Source organism: Trachymyrmex cornetzi, unplaced genomic scaffold (assembly GCF_001594075.2).
Source record: "Trachymyrmex cornetzi isolate Tcor2-1 unplaced genomic scaffold, Tcor1.1 scaffold748, whole genome shotgun sequence".
In the NCBI taxonomy this organism is placed as follows: Eukaryota; Metazoa; Arthropoda; class Insecta; order Hymenoptera; family Formicidae; genus Trachymyrmex; species Trachymyrmex cornetzi.
This window is the reverse complement of record NW_017300079.1, coordinates 822,417-837,760: the sequence shown is the minus strand read 5'-3', so window position 1 is coordinate 837,760 and position 15,344 is coordinate 822,417. Positions and strand designations below refer to the sequence as shown.

General features: G+C 29.9%; 2 protein-coding genes across 3 annotated transcripts in view; both read right to left on the bottom strand.

Moving 5' to 3' along the window:
- Positions 1 to 6,350, bottom strand: part of LOC108768051 (glycine receptor subunit alpha-3) — a 14,234-nt gene extending 7,884 nt beyond the window's left edge. The window contains exons 1-2 of one of the 2 annotated variants that reach the window (XM_018518275.1): positions 5,975 to 6,348; positions 2,387 to 2,570 (exon numbers count right to left, since the gene is read on the bottom strand). In XM_018518275.1, coding sequence (XP_018373777.1) covers positions 2,387 to 2,570; positions 5,975 to 6,057 — 267 coding nt within the window. In that variant the 5' untranslated portion in view covers positions 6,058 to 6,348. Of the gene's footprint in view, positions 1 to 2,386; positions 2,571 to 5,974 lie in introns of both variants that reach the window. The other variant, XM_018518274.1, reaches the window with a different exon arrangement.
- A 1,405-nt stretch (positions 6,351 to 7,755) lies between these two features.
- Positions 7,756 to 14,526, bottom strand: LOC108768032 (transducin beta-like protein 3). The gene is made up of 15 exons (XM_018518241.1): positions 14,428 to 14,526; positions 14,266 to 14,317; positions 13,899 to 14,106; positions 13,635 to 13,809; positions 13,171 to 13,341; positions 12,892 to 13,067; positions 12,539 to 12,738; positions 12,272 to 12,475; positions 11,853 to 12,042; positions 11,620 to 11,741; positions 11,134 to 11,292; positions 10,876 to 11,041; positions 10,046 to 10,270; positions 8,989 to 9,116; positions 7,756 to 7,953 (listed from the first exon to the last, which is right to left on the bottom strand). The coding sequence occupies exons 1-15, from the start codon at positions 14,451 to 14,453 to the stop codon at positions 7,756 to 7,758; spliced, it is 2,400 nt and encodes a 799-aa protein (XP_018373743.1). The 5' UTR covers positions 14,454 to 14,526.
- Between the last annotated feature and the right edge of the window lie 818 nt (positions 14,527 to 15,344).

The window sequence follows — 15,344 nt, the reverse complement described above, 5'->3', positions numbered from 1 at the left end:
ATTAACCCACGTGTCCATGAGTTTATACTCCGTTAGATATAAATTATCCGCGATGACAATTGGATCTTCATCCCAGTCTAGCACCATTTCGTTCACATTGTGAGTCCCTTTAGAAAGAAACATTTGTTCTGCTCGTGTTTGCATTTTTCTTACATTCAAATCGATTTTTATTGACACATTTTCGTTGTTCAGACTTTTTATATTTTTATATTTTATATTCTTTATATATTTATATTTTTATATTTTATATGTGTAACTATGTACATATATAATATATTTATATACATATATTTATATACGTATATAGTTACAGTACGTTATTTGTTTCATACTTATAGAATAGAAAAATTATATACCAAAGAGCTATTCTGTGTAATGAATTGACAATAAATATAATAAAATTAGTAATAAATTATTCAGATATATGATATAAAGAATATAATTTAAAAATTGTTGTACAATTATTATTAATAATAAGCGATAATCTCTAAAGGAATAGTTCCATATGTGAATAACATAAATAAACAGAGAAATCCCTTATTCGATCTAATTATAAGCTGGATCTTGGTACTTAATAAATTGATAACTTACAGCTTTCAAACACAAGCGGACACTCTTGCACGTCGAATGGAAACTTCTCTAATCGAAGGCCGCAGTTCAGGGTAGTTTCCAATCTGAAATTTAAGCGAACATTAACTAATCGATCCGTCGTTGGCCAGTTATGTTGAAAATTGATGTAGAAAGCAAAATATGAAAAAAATTGGTCCGGAATAAAATTCATCCGGATGCATCTCTTACCCAGGATTGGAAACGTTATTTTATAAAAGCAACCGTTACTTTTGTAAACAAATTATTGTTACTAATTTATAAAAAATTATTCGTTACTAATTTAAAAAAATAATTCATTACTATTACTTAGAAAGTAACGAATCATTCCTTTGTCATCACTTTTTTGTAATGTTAAAGTAGGATATTACATTAAAAAAATGTATTATTTAATAATTAATATTAATTGTAAAAATCAAAATTAAAATTTTAAATTTTAAAAGCAATATAAAAATCTTGATAATGACCAATAAAGAAGTAGAAAGAGATGTTAGAATAAAAATAATTTAATTACAGTTAATACATAAAAATCAAACGGGGATTTAGTTTGAATTATTTTAACTATTATATATTCTTCTGGACATGGTGTGACAATAACTATTTTGATTGTAATAATCTCGAAGAGGATGAATGGTATTTTTAGAATGTTACCTCATTTCAACATATTTGACTGTAGATGTTAATATTTTAATTAATATATATAACTGTATTCATACCATACTGATGAAGACTCTGTGAGTTAAGACGTTTACGGAATTATTTTTATGTATTAACTATAATTAAATCATTTTTATTCTAACATCTCTTTTTCCTCGTTTATTGGTCGTTATCAAGATTTCAATATTGCTTTGCAAATCATTGAGCGTTATCATTCTTGTTTATTCAAATTTTAAGCTAATCTTACAGCATACATATGTTTATATTAAACTTATATCTAATAAATTTATCGATAATTCTTTATATTAATATTTTTCTTTTTTAATATATGCTTATTTCTATCAAAGCAAATTGTAATTTACACAAACATAGATTTTATTAAAAATTTTTATAAAATACTTTTCAAACATTATTGATGTTATTTCGAGTGCATTACAGTATTCACTGCTAATATTAAACATTTATGGTTCACATTAATACATATGCATATGCACCCTACAAATTTTCGGTATTTACAGTGATTATTAGAATGCAGTCTAACAATAAGATATAAAGTACAAAATGTTTTTTTCTATATTTAAATTTTTATTAACATTAAATAATACGATCTATTAAATAGAGATATATATCAATGTATAAAAATAATACGAAATTAAAGTAATAATAAAGTAATGGCTGAATTCGTTACGGTCATTCTAAACATGTTACGAAAATGATAATCGTATTACAAATAACGCGTTATTTGTCAATTCTACTTTAACCGCACAATTCTTCGAGAGTAAATATTAAGTACCTAGTGTTTAATATGACCATGCCGTAAGAACTGATAGAGATGAGTAGATCTTTCACGCCATTTCCCATTACCGCCGAGGTACGCTCGTTCGCAACGTACACCGTAGGCGTCCAAATTAGTTCATGAGCGTTTTGGCCACCGTATATTTGAGTCAAATAAGGAGCTATATCCGTGAATTTAAGCCGTTTATCCAAATATCGAAACTGCATCATTAAATGCACATCAAATCGCTGTAATATAATGTTTATTCTTTTCTATTAGCATTCCTCGACGGTGCTTATGTACTATGCATTATCTGTAAGACATAGCTAAGTAAAATTATGTAGGTACCAGAGTTTTAGCCATGTTGGACCTTATTGTGTAGATAAAAGCTTTGGTGTAAATTCTGATCGGATCCGTTTCATTCATTACTCCGGGTGGCCTGACCATCTTATCGTAACGGCATTCATTTGCCAGTTCTTGCAGAAGTTCCGTTTGCGTCATGGAACTACCAAATGATGGGCAATTTCCTGGTCTACATGTAATAAATATATTGAATTCGCTTCTATTATAAGATATTAATTCTGTTCTATTTATATAAACCTAATTTACATTTAGTCATATTATATTGCACACATGCATTTTTTTATAGATTCCCCAGATATATAACGCTCGAAATATTCTTAAAATATTCCTAAAATCCTAAAATTCAAAAATATTCTGACATATTCCAAAATATTTATTGGATGTAAAAGCAGCGTTTGTATTGAATGTGAAAAAAATATATATATAAAAAGTAATTGTCTTTTCCTTTAGGATTTCTTTTTTGTACAGTAATTTTACGCTGATAGAAAAAGGGTGCGGTTTTATAAAACTTAAATGCAATAGACAATTTATATCGATGTACGTCGCACAGCTGACACGCCTAGCTTTGAAAAAGTGACTCGAATTAATATTCTAGATCTTGTTTCTTCGCGGGTGTATCCAAAGTATGTATATTCATTATCTCTTTCGTCTCTTTGTATCGATGTGAATGACGCATCTATAAAGATGACACCGGGAATGTAGATAAACATGTACTGAAACTAATTCTTCCATCGCTATTGATGGCACATGTCTTCCATGACAATTGAAAGCTTTTACTCTAATCACGAATTAATTAATTCAAAATATAATTTTCAGGTGTCGAAAGGTATCGACTGTCAAATTTTGCGAAATAATTGTTAGAAAAAAATTGTTATGTTACGAACCACATATAACACGAGCTATTATATCTTGTGAAAAGTAATTTGGTGCTCTATTGAACACGTACTTCATTTATAAACAACATCCACAAAGTAGCGGCAGACTGTGTATTAAGTTCTTATCTTGTATGCTACTTGAATTTACAACGTTGCATATCCTCGCCAAATATTTTGTTAATATAAGATATCGCCATATTTACATATTCTCATGGAATTGTGTGTACCAATTAAGATTAAGATTAAACTTCTGTGACGTATTATATGACATGCAAAATAGAAGATTGTTTTACACAATATAAATATTTTTATAATTACCTGTTCAGATAACACAAAGTCTAAAATCGGGACATAAGATGTCTTTATAAGACATCTTTTGAAAGGTAAAAACATCTTTATAAAACATCTTTTAGACGTCTTTAAAACGATCCTAAAGTCGTCTATTTTACTGACTAAACGCAATAATTTTTGTGTAACAATTGCTTTATTCTTTCTCAGTTTTTAAAATTCTTTTTCAATATACGCATCTGTGAGGTGAAGTTTTATACTTAATACCGAGAACGGGAAATTTTTTATTTTGAAATTGAAATCTTTATCATTTCTTAGTCCAGAGCCGTTAACATTGTGACGATATTTACTTGATACAAAAGCTTTGCAATCTACTTACGAAATTATAATCCACAGAGTAATTATTATATGAACAAACGAGTTCTTAAAAAATTAGAGTTACGACATTTAAACGCTACAAAATTGGTATATAAAAATTTATTCGTATGTGTGTGTACGATATTGATGTAGTTAGCATGTAGTAATGTGTCAATGACACGTAATTCATACGTGTATAAGTTCTAATGAATCGTTGATAAAACAGACGACTTCAAAAATCCCCTATAGAGAATGCTGAAGTAACGGTCGAACTTGATCAATGTATAGATATTAAATATTAGTTTCTAAAAATTGTCAAAGCGGGTAAAATCGACGAATAATACAATTTAAAGATATTTTTAAGTGTTCTTTATGAAATATCTTAAAGATAAACTCTCTTAAAAATTTTTTGTTTTAAACTCATTCTACATGGGACACAAGACGCTAAATGCAAAGCGCAGGACGCAGAAAGTAAGTCACAGATCGTAAAATTGTTGCGTCTGTGTAGTTTGCGTAGATTCGCAGCGAGCAATCTGTCATTCAATCTGACATTGCATGGATCGGACAATTGACCGTTCCCGCGATCATGTCTTGATTGACGCGTCCGCATCGACGCAAAACGCAAAAATTGAACTTCGATACGTTCTGCGTCTTGTAGCTCACTATATTGTGACTTGCGACCCGCGTTCTGCATGCTATGTAGAATGAGCCTTATGCGTCGATTTTAGACATTTTATTTAAGAGATGACTAAAAAAAATTGCAAACATTGCAAAATGATTCATAAATTTTAACCTTGGTTTTTGACCAAGAACAGCGCTACATAGTTCGTCGGCGCTTTTTGAGATACATCCTGTGTGTATGTAAACATATATTTTACGTTCTGTTTCTTAATATGTCCTCTTTTTGTTTGAATTTTTACTCAATTGATTTACTTAGAACGCTAAATGATAATTGAGATATTAAAATAAGCATCAAATCTATATTTATAAGTTGATGATAATCAAACGTATGTTGCGCATGTGTGCGCACGTGTATGTATCAGCACCCGCATGCGCGCATGATAGAGTTGCGAAAATTAAATTTGAATATTGTTATTTGAACAGGTGTAAATTGGATTGAATGCTTATTTATCATGGAAATAAACCATGAAACTGATGACTCTCGTAAGTGCACGAATATGAAACGAACAATTAATAGCCTGCTGCAAATTGAAGTAGCTTTTGTTAAAGTCTGTTGTTTTTATCTCATTGCTGGAAAAAGCAACTGACTATGTTTGCATCGTACAAAGAAACAGACTTTTCGTTCTTTTCAGTATAATTTGTAGTATTACTTCAATTCGTTAACTGGCCGATCGATTGCATTTACGAGAAGGTCAAATGTTATGCACTGATAATTGTTTGAAAGCAGCTATAAAATTTTGCAAGGTTAAGAACTGTATTCAAGCGGATTTTATCTCTCGATACCGCGTTTCCTTACATCGGATGCACAAACGTATACGCCCAGCTTATGTAAAAAGATACATTATTTGCAGACGAGAACCGAGGATAAAGATCGAACATGTTAGCATTAACACATTTCTATTTTTTTCTGTTTTGATGCGGTATTTTTCAGCGTGGAAGGATAACGACACGCGCGGTTTTACGAAATTTATGGAAATATACATCTCGTAAAAACCATCAATGCTCGATGTTGAGAGAATCGCTCTACCTTGTCTTTCAAGGTAAAAATGAGTTTTGAATAATCATTAAAATTTTGTTAAACTATAAACTGAAAATTTTAATAAATAGATTTTTTTTAAATAGATAAAGTGTCTCGTATATATAAACATTTTTATATCCAAATCTAAATTACATGCAATACTGGAACATGTGCATTTTATATAATATATAGGTACGCATCTATATAGTCCTTGTCTTTTCTTGTCTGTAAGAAATTGTGTATCCTTGCTAATCACGCATTTGTCTTTTGTAATTGCGCTATATATTTTATATATTTCTTTATCTTTTCTTTCTTTTTTCCATCTCATTAGTAATAAAATTAAGTGCACCTTACACTTTGATTGCGTCCGTGAGTAATAATACTCCTAATAAATAAACGAGGAGTATTAGAACGGAAACTTTTTCTCCAAAAATCATTCTCAAGTACTCCCTTTTCTGTCACTTAACAGCACCACTAAAAGATTCCGACTGATCTTTCCTTGTAATCCGTCAGTGCGGTCGGGCGAGCAAATTTACTGAAAACTAGATAGTCAGACCAAAGCTTGCTCCCACTCTCATGGTGCTCCTGCTTGAACTCATACATGTACACACGTAATATATATATATATATATATATATATATACGTATATTCTCGTGTAGCCACCTATGACATCAATGCACACATTCATTATATGTCTAAGACTTATATTGTAAATTCTCGCGTTTATCCATAATCATATAATTTACACATAATCGTTTAATTAATGCACGCAATTCAATGCGTGATTTTAATATCAGATATCGTGGCTTGACTAACTTCTCGGAATTCATCATGTATAATCATTTACTCGCGTTGCGAAAAGATGCTGAAAAATTCTATATAATAGTCGATGATTCATATATCTGTGCGATGAAATTTCTCTCTTATCTCTGTGAACACCTCGTGAACGTGTAAGTTTTATGGCTGCATGATTGCGCATACAGATATATTCTCGTATATCATTTATCTTATTTAGTATTATCATATTATTGCACGATTTAATTACTGCAAAAACGAGGTATATTAAAAAATTTAATATTTAATGTAGAACAGATAATGATTTAATATATATATTCTAGAGAATATATCTGGATGTGCAACACACACGCATACACGCACGCACACACACACACACACGCACGCGCACACATACACAAGGCGACCCACGTAAGATGTTACAAATTATTATCTCTGAAAGTACTATTAAATGAAAAATATATTCAGACAAAAATTTTGTTACTTCGAGGGCGACATGAGATGAAATTATTAACGGTGGTTATCAACGGTGGCGTTGTTACGTTCAAGGCAAGGTTAATTTGAATTTTTTTTAATGACTCCACTTTTCATTGCATATTCTTGTAGCACACCTTGAAAGCTTTTCGAAACATAATAAAATATTTTTTTCATAAAATACTTTTCAAGTTATAAGGCTTGAAAGTTATATGACGACATTAATATTATCCAAATGTCCATACAACGGCTAAAACCTCTTTAATGTTGTTTAGGGTCATGATCGCAATAACATTTGTTAAGATCAAGACCATTGGAAGTTATTATCTATCTCTTATTTTACTTTTATATAGAAATGAATTTTTAGTGCAAAAATGAAAATAAGAGGAATAATCTCCAATAATCTTGGTCTTAACATTGTTTGGACATCTTGGATAATATAAATGCCGGCGACACTGTAACTTTCAAGCCTTATAATTCGAAAAGTACTTCATAAAAAATATTATATTATAGTATTTTGGAAAGCTCTTGAGATGTACTACAAAAATATGTAATGAAAAATAGAGGGTTTCATTTAAAAAGGTCAAAGTGACCTTGTCCTGACCTTGGCAAAGCCACCCAAATTCAACTCAATGATTCCATCTTGTCCCCCTTGAAGTCATAAAATTTTTGCCTCAACATATTTTTCATTTGACACATACTTTCAGAGATAATAGCTTATAACACTTTACATGGGCCACCCTATATACATTCGTATACGATACATAACAGTCAAAAAATAGAAAGAATTTGTACAACTTACATATTATATTAATAGAATTTGTACACTTACATAATATATGTATATATCATTTATATGTATAACTTATTTAGTGTCAATTGATATAATATCGGGTTTCATACGATTAAAGGTATACGTTAATAAGTATAGATCCTGCAAAAGTTTTGTCAATCTTTTAAAATGTCTGTCGGTATAAGGCATCATAACTTCTAGAGTAGAAGATAAATTTGGTGTCTGCAGCTCCTGCGTCCCGATCTCTGTTATTAAGGCATTTATAATTACCTAGAAATAATAAAAAAATTAAAAGATAAAGAATATTTAAAGATATTTACATGCATGAAAAAAATGTTTTCTTTAGTAGACCGGAAATTTTGTCAACACTAAACAAAATTTTTAATCAAATTATTAAATTTGTATTATACAAGGTCTCTAACATTTGTTTGCATCCTTTGTCCTGAAACAGTTAAAAATGTGGAAAAATGTCAGAACACGTGTTCTTTTATTGTTTCTAGACACAGCAGTTTTAATTTTAACTATCAATAATTAAAAAGATAGATAGATAGAGTTTCTTTAGAAAACTTGAAACTCCTCAAATGGAACTAAATCTAAAAAACAAAAAATAAAGCTTGATATCCCAGTAAACGAGAATGGATTGAAATGGAATGAAATGTATTTAGATTTTCAGAAATATGCGAATGCACATTTCTGAAATGTTAAAATAAATCTTGTTTTTAATTCGAATGCATTTATAATTTATTTATAGAATATAGCATGAAGTATATTTCTATGCCTTTTAATCTAAAAATATTATCAGCTTTTTTGTGCCTTGTAAATACTTCTCAATTTAAAATTGTGAAAAGGAAATGCAGTTTCTCAATCCAATTGGATCTAATTTAATTTAACAGAATAAAAAAATTTTATTATTGAAAATACGCATTCGGATAGATAAAATTTCAATTTATTAATCTGATAAAGTTCAATCTATTAATTTTAATCTCTTAATCTGATTTAACCTTAATTTAATTTGTTCTTTACCTTTTTCTAATTCTTATAATTAGAAAATGATAAAAAGTAATTTAAACTGATTCCCACGCCATTGAAAATTTTCGAATTGTCGCTTGTCCACCTCTTTCACAAGACTCTACGGCAAATTATTTGATAAAAAAAGTTAGTTTCCCAAAATAAACGTGTTTCGACTCGACATTTTCTCATATTTTCAATTGTTCGAAAAATATACAAGATATAAACATAGTTTAGAGTATAATTATCGAAATTGTTCAATTTCTAAACAGTAAGTTATTAAATTTCATATTATACTTGAGCAGCAAGCGAGTTTCGGCTGTTCATGTTCCATGTAACTGCACACTTGAGTAACGTTTCCTTGTGACTTGGTTTTAATTCCTTTATTATTTCTGTAAACTCGTTGTTCGTCTTCTTCGATATAGCTGTTATAAAAAAATCTTATAACAATCTTACAAAATATTTGAACGCATATATGTGTATTTATATGCACGTATACAGGGTTGATAGTGCTAAGTTAAAAAGATAAAAGTTAAGTTAAAAAGTTAATTAATTTTAACTTAAGTTAGTTACATTTTAGACTCTTAACTTTTTAACTTAATTTAGTTAAATTTTATCAATAACTATTAACTTTGAATTTGATTTTTTTTAAGTCAATCCTCTGACACAATGCAAGAGAATAATAAGTAATATAATTTAGTCTTTTTAAATATAAAATTAAGTATAAAATTGTATAATCGTTACTTATGAATAAAAATAACCAGATTCTTTAATAAATATGTTGTGAGAAAGGAAAAATATGAAAAATTATGTAAAATGGTCAAACTTTTTCTTTTTCTTTTTTTTTATTTGATTGTTCATTCGGATCAAATTTAACTTTTAACTTTTCAATTACTTTTTTTATTAACTTAACTTTTAATTCAATTAACTTCATTATGGATTATACATAACTTGTATTTTAATTAAGTTGAATTTTCAAGGCTGTTAACATTAACTTAACTTAGTTAAAAAAAAAGTTAACTTCCCAACCCTGCACATATGCATGCAGATATACATATCGATATAACATAACTAATCGGTACACATGCACTCTGCACTGGTGCTGTTCTGATGCAGCGCAAGTGCAGAACTACTTTGGTCCTATATCAAACTGCACTGTCAGAATTCAGAAACATTAGTGCAACATTTCTTGAACTCATTCAGTTCGTTGGATTGGTCCAAATATAAATTCAGCACTACATTGGGTCAATTTTCACTTGTCGAATACGACAATTTGAACATATTGATACAGTGCGCACAAACCGAATGTGTGGCACTGAAAAAGTTTACAATAAGGTCAATGCGAAATAACTACCTTCTATGATCTTGAGCACTTGTAATGGTCGCTCTAGTTTTAGAGCCAATTTTAATGCAGCCTGCAGTTCTTCAGCTATGAGTAAATTGGCTAACCTTTGCTCTTCAAGCACAAATTGTGCTTTCTCTGATGCGGCTTGCGCTTTCCTTTCTTCAGTTACGTCTCTCCAAATAACCAGTAATGAATCGCTACCTCCACTGATAATATGTTTCTGATCTTTTGTAACTACATGAACAATATACTAAACGTTAAAAATGTATATCATATACAGTGAATGGATAAAACAATATAAATAGTTAGAAAACACACTTGTTTTATTAATAAAAAGTCTATCATTTATTTTTAATATAAATTCTCACTTCTTGTGGGAATAGTCATGCAACGCTTGAATAGTCATTAATAAATTGTTGTATTATTTTTTTAACAAAACATCTTTCAATTGCAGGGTAGAGCACTTAACTTGCACACCTTAAAAAACTTGTAATACTTATTATATGCGTTGTACGAAAAATTGTTATATACAAAAGTTGTATGACTTTGAGGGAGTTATTACATGGTGTATAAGTGGAAATATTTCAGAGATTTCAAGGTCAACCTCGTTTTTGTAAATGAAATGTTATATTTTTTTTGTGTTGGACATTAGAAACTAAATCATTTGGGATAAATGGTCATAAGAAGTTTTCATCTTGAATTTGTGTGAAAAAATCTTTTAGTATACTTGATATAACAAGTATGCTAAACCCTGGATAACAAGTAAATTTCTCAATGTTCACATTTTGTTTCCTGCATGTATTTATATATTTTTATGCACAAAGATTAAACAGGCTCACCTGCGAGCGTCCAAACGTGACTTTCATGTTGGTTCAAAGTTGATATGCATTCAGACGTTTTGATGTTCCACAATTTCAGAAGACCGTCTCCACCCGACGTAATTAGTTGCATACCGCGTGATAAAAATTCTCCTCTTAAGACAGAAGATTCGTGTCCTTCAAACGTCTGTGACAAGAACACACACACACAAAAATAATTAAATTAAAATTAGATTTAAGAGTATTAAGAAAAAGATGATTTATTTTTCTTTTAGATACCTTTAGACAATTGAGCTCCGTTATAGACCACAATTTCATAGTACAGTCAGCAGACGTTGTTAAAAGTACTTGATCAATTGGTGAAAATCGAACACACCATACGCTTCTTCGGTGACCATGAAGCACACCGAGTAATTGTAAATTCTCAGCATACCATAACTACAGATGATTATTATATTATGGTATTCTTATAAGCTAACATTTTAGAGTTATTCAGACACATGCGTAAATTTAATTAACGCAATCACTGAGAGAAAATTTTTTGGTATCTGTAATTATAATTACATGTCACTATAGTTACGATTATTACTGCTATAAGTTAGTAATAATAATTATAGCCGTAATTGGTTGTCAACTGTATATATATTTATTAGAACTTATATATATAGTAATTATTACTAACATTGTAACAATTATAATTGTAATTATAGTAACATGTAATTATAGTTATAAGTACCAATAATTTTTCTCTCAGTGATGATATACCTTAGCAGTTTTATCTTGCGACGCTGTAGCAATCAGTTTGTCATTTGGTGAGATGATTACACAGTTTATATCTTTTTGATGCGCTAATGTTGTATGTCTTACATTTAATGATAAATCTTGATCTGTAAGCAACAAAGATTACATATATCCACATGCAATCTATATACATATATAGTATATGTGTATGTATGGATATATTCGATTTTATTTAAGAAATTATACTTTTTACTTACTATGTGATTCGAGATTGTTGGGTAATTCCCACAGTTTCAAGCATGAATCTTGAGCAACAGTAGTGAAGAATTTAGGTAATGTTTGAGATATGGCAATAGAACTAATCGATGCTGTATGTCTAATGGCATGTCCAATGCAAGACATCCTCATTGTGTCTTTATCCAGTAGCCATACGCGGACACTATTATCCTATAAATAATAATTTTATATATAACATAATATCAATTTCCTATATTATTATACAGGGTGTCCCATTTTAATTTATCCAGGCACATCCGATGTATGCCTCACTTTATAAAAAATTAATTTAAGTTGAATGTTGTAAGTAAAATAAGTATAAAATGAACTGTAATCTGTTTTGAGAACAATAAACTGATGTAATACACTATTATTATATATTATTAAAAGATATAAATACCTTGGCCGAAGATAGAAGCAGATTTACATTTGCCAAAGTCGTAGCGAGAGCCAAAATGCTGTCAGTATGACCGCATAATAGTTGACAATTCATAGAGGCAATTTCATAAAGTTTTATATCACAACTATTAGTCGCGAGTGCAACATGACTGTCATTATCTCCAAGATACGCAACATCTAGAATTTCATCGCTGTAGCCTACCAACTTTTGTAATTAAAAATTAGTATCTATATAATTTTATATACTTTTATATCAAGTATATCAAACCTGCTTTTTGCATTCGAACAACTCCATTGAATGAATAATTATGTTGTGATCGACAGATACTACTGCAAAAATATTAGAGATGCTGTTGTAAAGTAAGTGCGTAATTGATAAGCCTCCTTCTTCCTTAGATGGTGGCACTAAAGGATCGTCTTGCACATAAATCTGCTTGCCCGTTTTCATCTCCCAGATTTTGACGACACCTAGAGAATTTATATTAATCCCAAATGCACATTGGAAATGTGTAATAAAAGTTCCAAAAACCGTCGTGTGCATTAAGAGTTAAATTATACTACTTTCGTGTAGAGCATAAACCACATACACCTTACACATATATTTTATATTTATTACTATACCTTTTTCACCAGCCGAAGCAACATATATACCATCGCTTTTACGTGATGTAATAAATACTGGAAGACATTTCGCGGATATTATAAAAATTCCCTCAATTCCTTCGTATACTGGTAAAACACGTATTGATGTCCCAGTGGATATATCCCACAAGATCAGTACTCTATCTCTTCCCGAACTGTACACGTATTATGTATTATATTACATTCACATTCTATCTATACTGTATTTTATATTTATATATCTATAGTGTATCTTATATTTCATAATTTCTTTATTACCTAACTAAATAAGTTCCATTTTCGTGAAAACTAAGAGATGTTACTTTACTAAAATGTCCAGAGAGAATAACTTTTTCCTGTCCAGTAGTGATATCCCAACCATAAATTTTTGTATTGTCACCAGCTCCAAAGAGAAGTGATTTTTCACTGTTGGAATAAAATTCCAACACGCTAAATGAAAATAAAGATAATAATAACTCAGAGCAATATTTTAAATTATAATGATCTATTTTAAGACAAGTGTACAAATAGAAATGTGCGAACTACTTATATATAAATACAGATTAAATCAAGTAAGATGAATCACTATGATCTGAATACAAACACTATTTGAAAATTTTGAATTTAAAAGATTCGAATACATATACTGACAATCTTATAACTTTATTTCTTATCAATATAAATTAAATAGTAATATAGTACGGCCAATTATTAAAGTGAAAAATGTTTTATCATATAATTACCTAACTACTCCCTGTATTCCTTTAAAATTATGTGTACATGCATGATGTTGTAAATTCCACAATCTGACAGATCCATCACTTCCACCAGATGCCATTAAAATACTATTATTTGAAAGAGTTATTTGCATTACGGGTCCTTTATGAATTGATTTCCATAATTTCATTAACTTATTAGCTATAACAAATATAAATAAAAAAGAATATATAAAAGTGTTGCAGATAAGAATATAGAAAACAATAAAAAATTAGAATTTGGTAGATTACTTTTCCAATCCCATAATTTGAACAATCCACTCTTGTGATGAGTGATTATGCCTGTATCTTCATTACAAAGTGCAAAACAATTGATTGTATCTTCTAGTTGATCAGTCTCTGTTATGCACAATGATGATATCACAGAGCCTTTGCTCATAGATAGTATGGACACAGTGCCTCCTTTCTGGCAAAATAAGTATTCTGCATTTGCACTCCACTGCAACGAAAGGACAGATTATAAATAATTGGTAAGCCCGGATTAAAGAATTAAGATTTCCAACTACCAATTCTTTGCAGAATCAACTTTAAATTACAGACTACACCGACTCACATTGTAGAATCAAAATAATAAATTCTTTAATCTATAAACACCTACTTGTATATTGCCACCAGTATAAAATGCTCCATGCTTGGACTCCACCTCAAATCTATAAATATAACATGGGAGTAATTATCAAAATACAATTGTTAAAAAGAGAAGCTTAAAAAATAATTTATTGTATGTAACACTTATGCATCAGAATAAAATATTACTTACGCTTCCTTAAGATTAGCTTTGCTCATCTTTCATTACCCAAAAAAATTAATTTAGTTTTTAATTAAATTAGTTTTCAATTAAATTAAAAAACATTTATATTAATTTATTGAATAAATCAGGAGTCAGAATCGTATCACAATGCTAAAAGTACTGATATATAAAGCGAGACCGGTCTTCAAAATCACTCAAAACAACGGGCGACACACGTGCAAACACATTCCGCCGAAGTCACAGACTTTTCAATCAAAGAGAAACAACTGAACAACAGACTCGAAACTCTCTAGTATACTAGCGGCACATCATGGAGTAAAATGGAGTAAAAAGGAGACCAAACTCAAGGTGTATTGCATAGAAGCGTCAAGTGTCGAGCGTCAAGCATTATGAGCTTACTATTCGCTAAAAATAGGTCATGTAATCAAAATTGATGAATAGGGGCCGGTTTTACCAACACCGATCAAGCTTAATCGTGATTAACTGTCAACCGCAATTGGTCAATTCTATTAAACAGCAAATGTGATTGGTTAGTCAACGGCCGATAAGCTACCTGGCGTTGGTGAACCTGGCCCTAGCAAAAGCAATCTCACAATGCTCGACGCTCGACGTTGCCATGTAAAAGTACCTTTATAACTTAATCCTGATCTACAATTGCATAAACGTAATTGTAGTTGTAATTGACCAATCACACTTGAATACGAGGAGAATATCCGACTGTGATTGGTGAATTGTTATAACAACGATCACTTGCAACTACGTTTACGCAATTGTAGATCAGGCTTTATTACTCAACTTGACTTAACTATTGCTACTGCTCAAGTGCTCATTGTTGGACAATGTAAATTAATTAACTAAATATTAATTATACAATTTCATATTATTGTATATTAATTTAATTAGGTAATAATATAATAATAATATAC

Coding starts and splice junctions, on each gene's coding strand:
- LOC108768032 (XM_018518241.1), bottom strand. CDS start 14,453: ATGAGCAAAGCTAATCTTAAGGAAGC. Junction 13,342..13,634: donor GGAATACAGGGAGTAGTTAG/GTAATTATATGA, acceptor ATTTTCATTTAG/CGTGTTGGAATTTTATTCCA. Junction 10,271..10,875: donor TCACGTTTGGACGCTCGCAG/GTGAGCCTGTTT, acceptor TTGTTCATGTAG/TTACAAAAGATCAGAAACAT.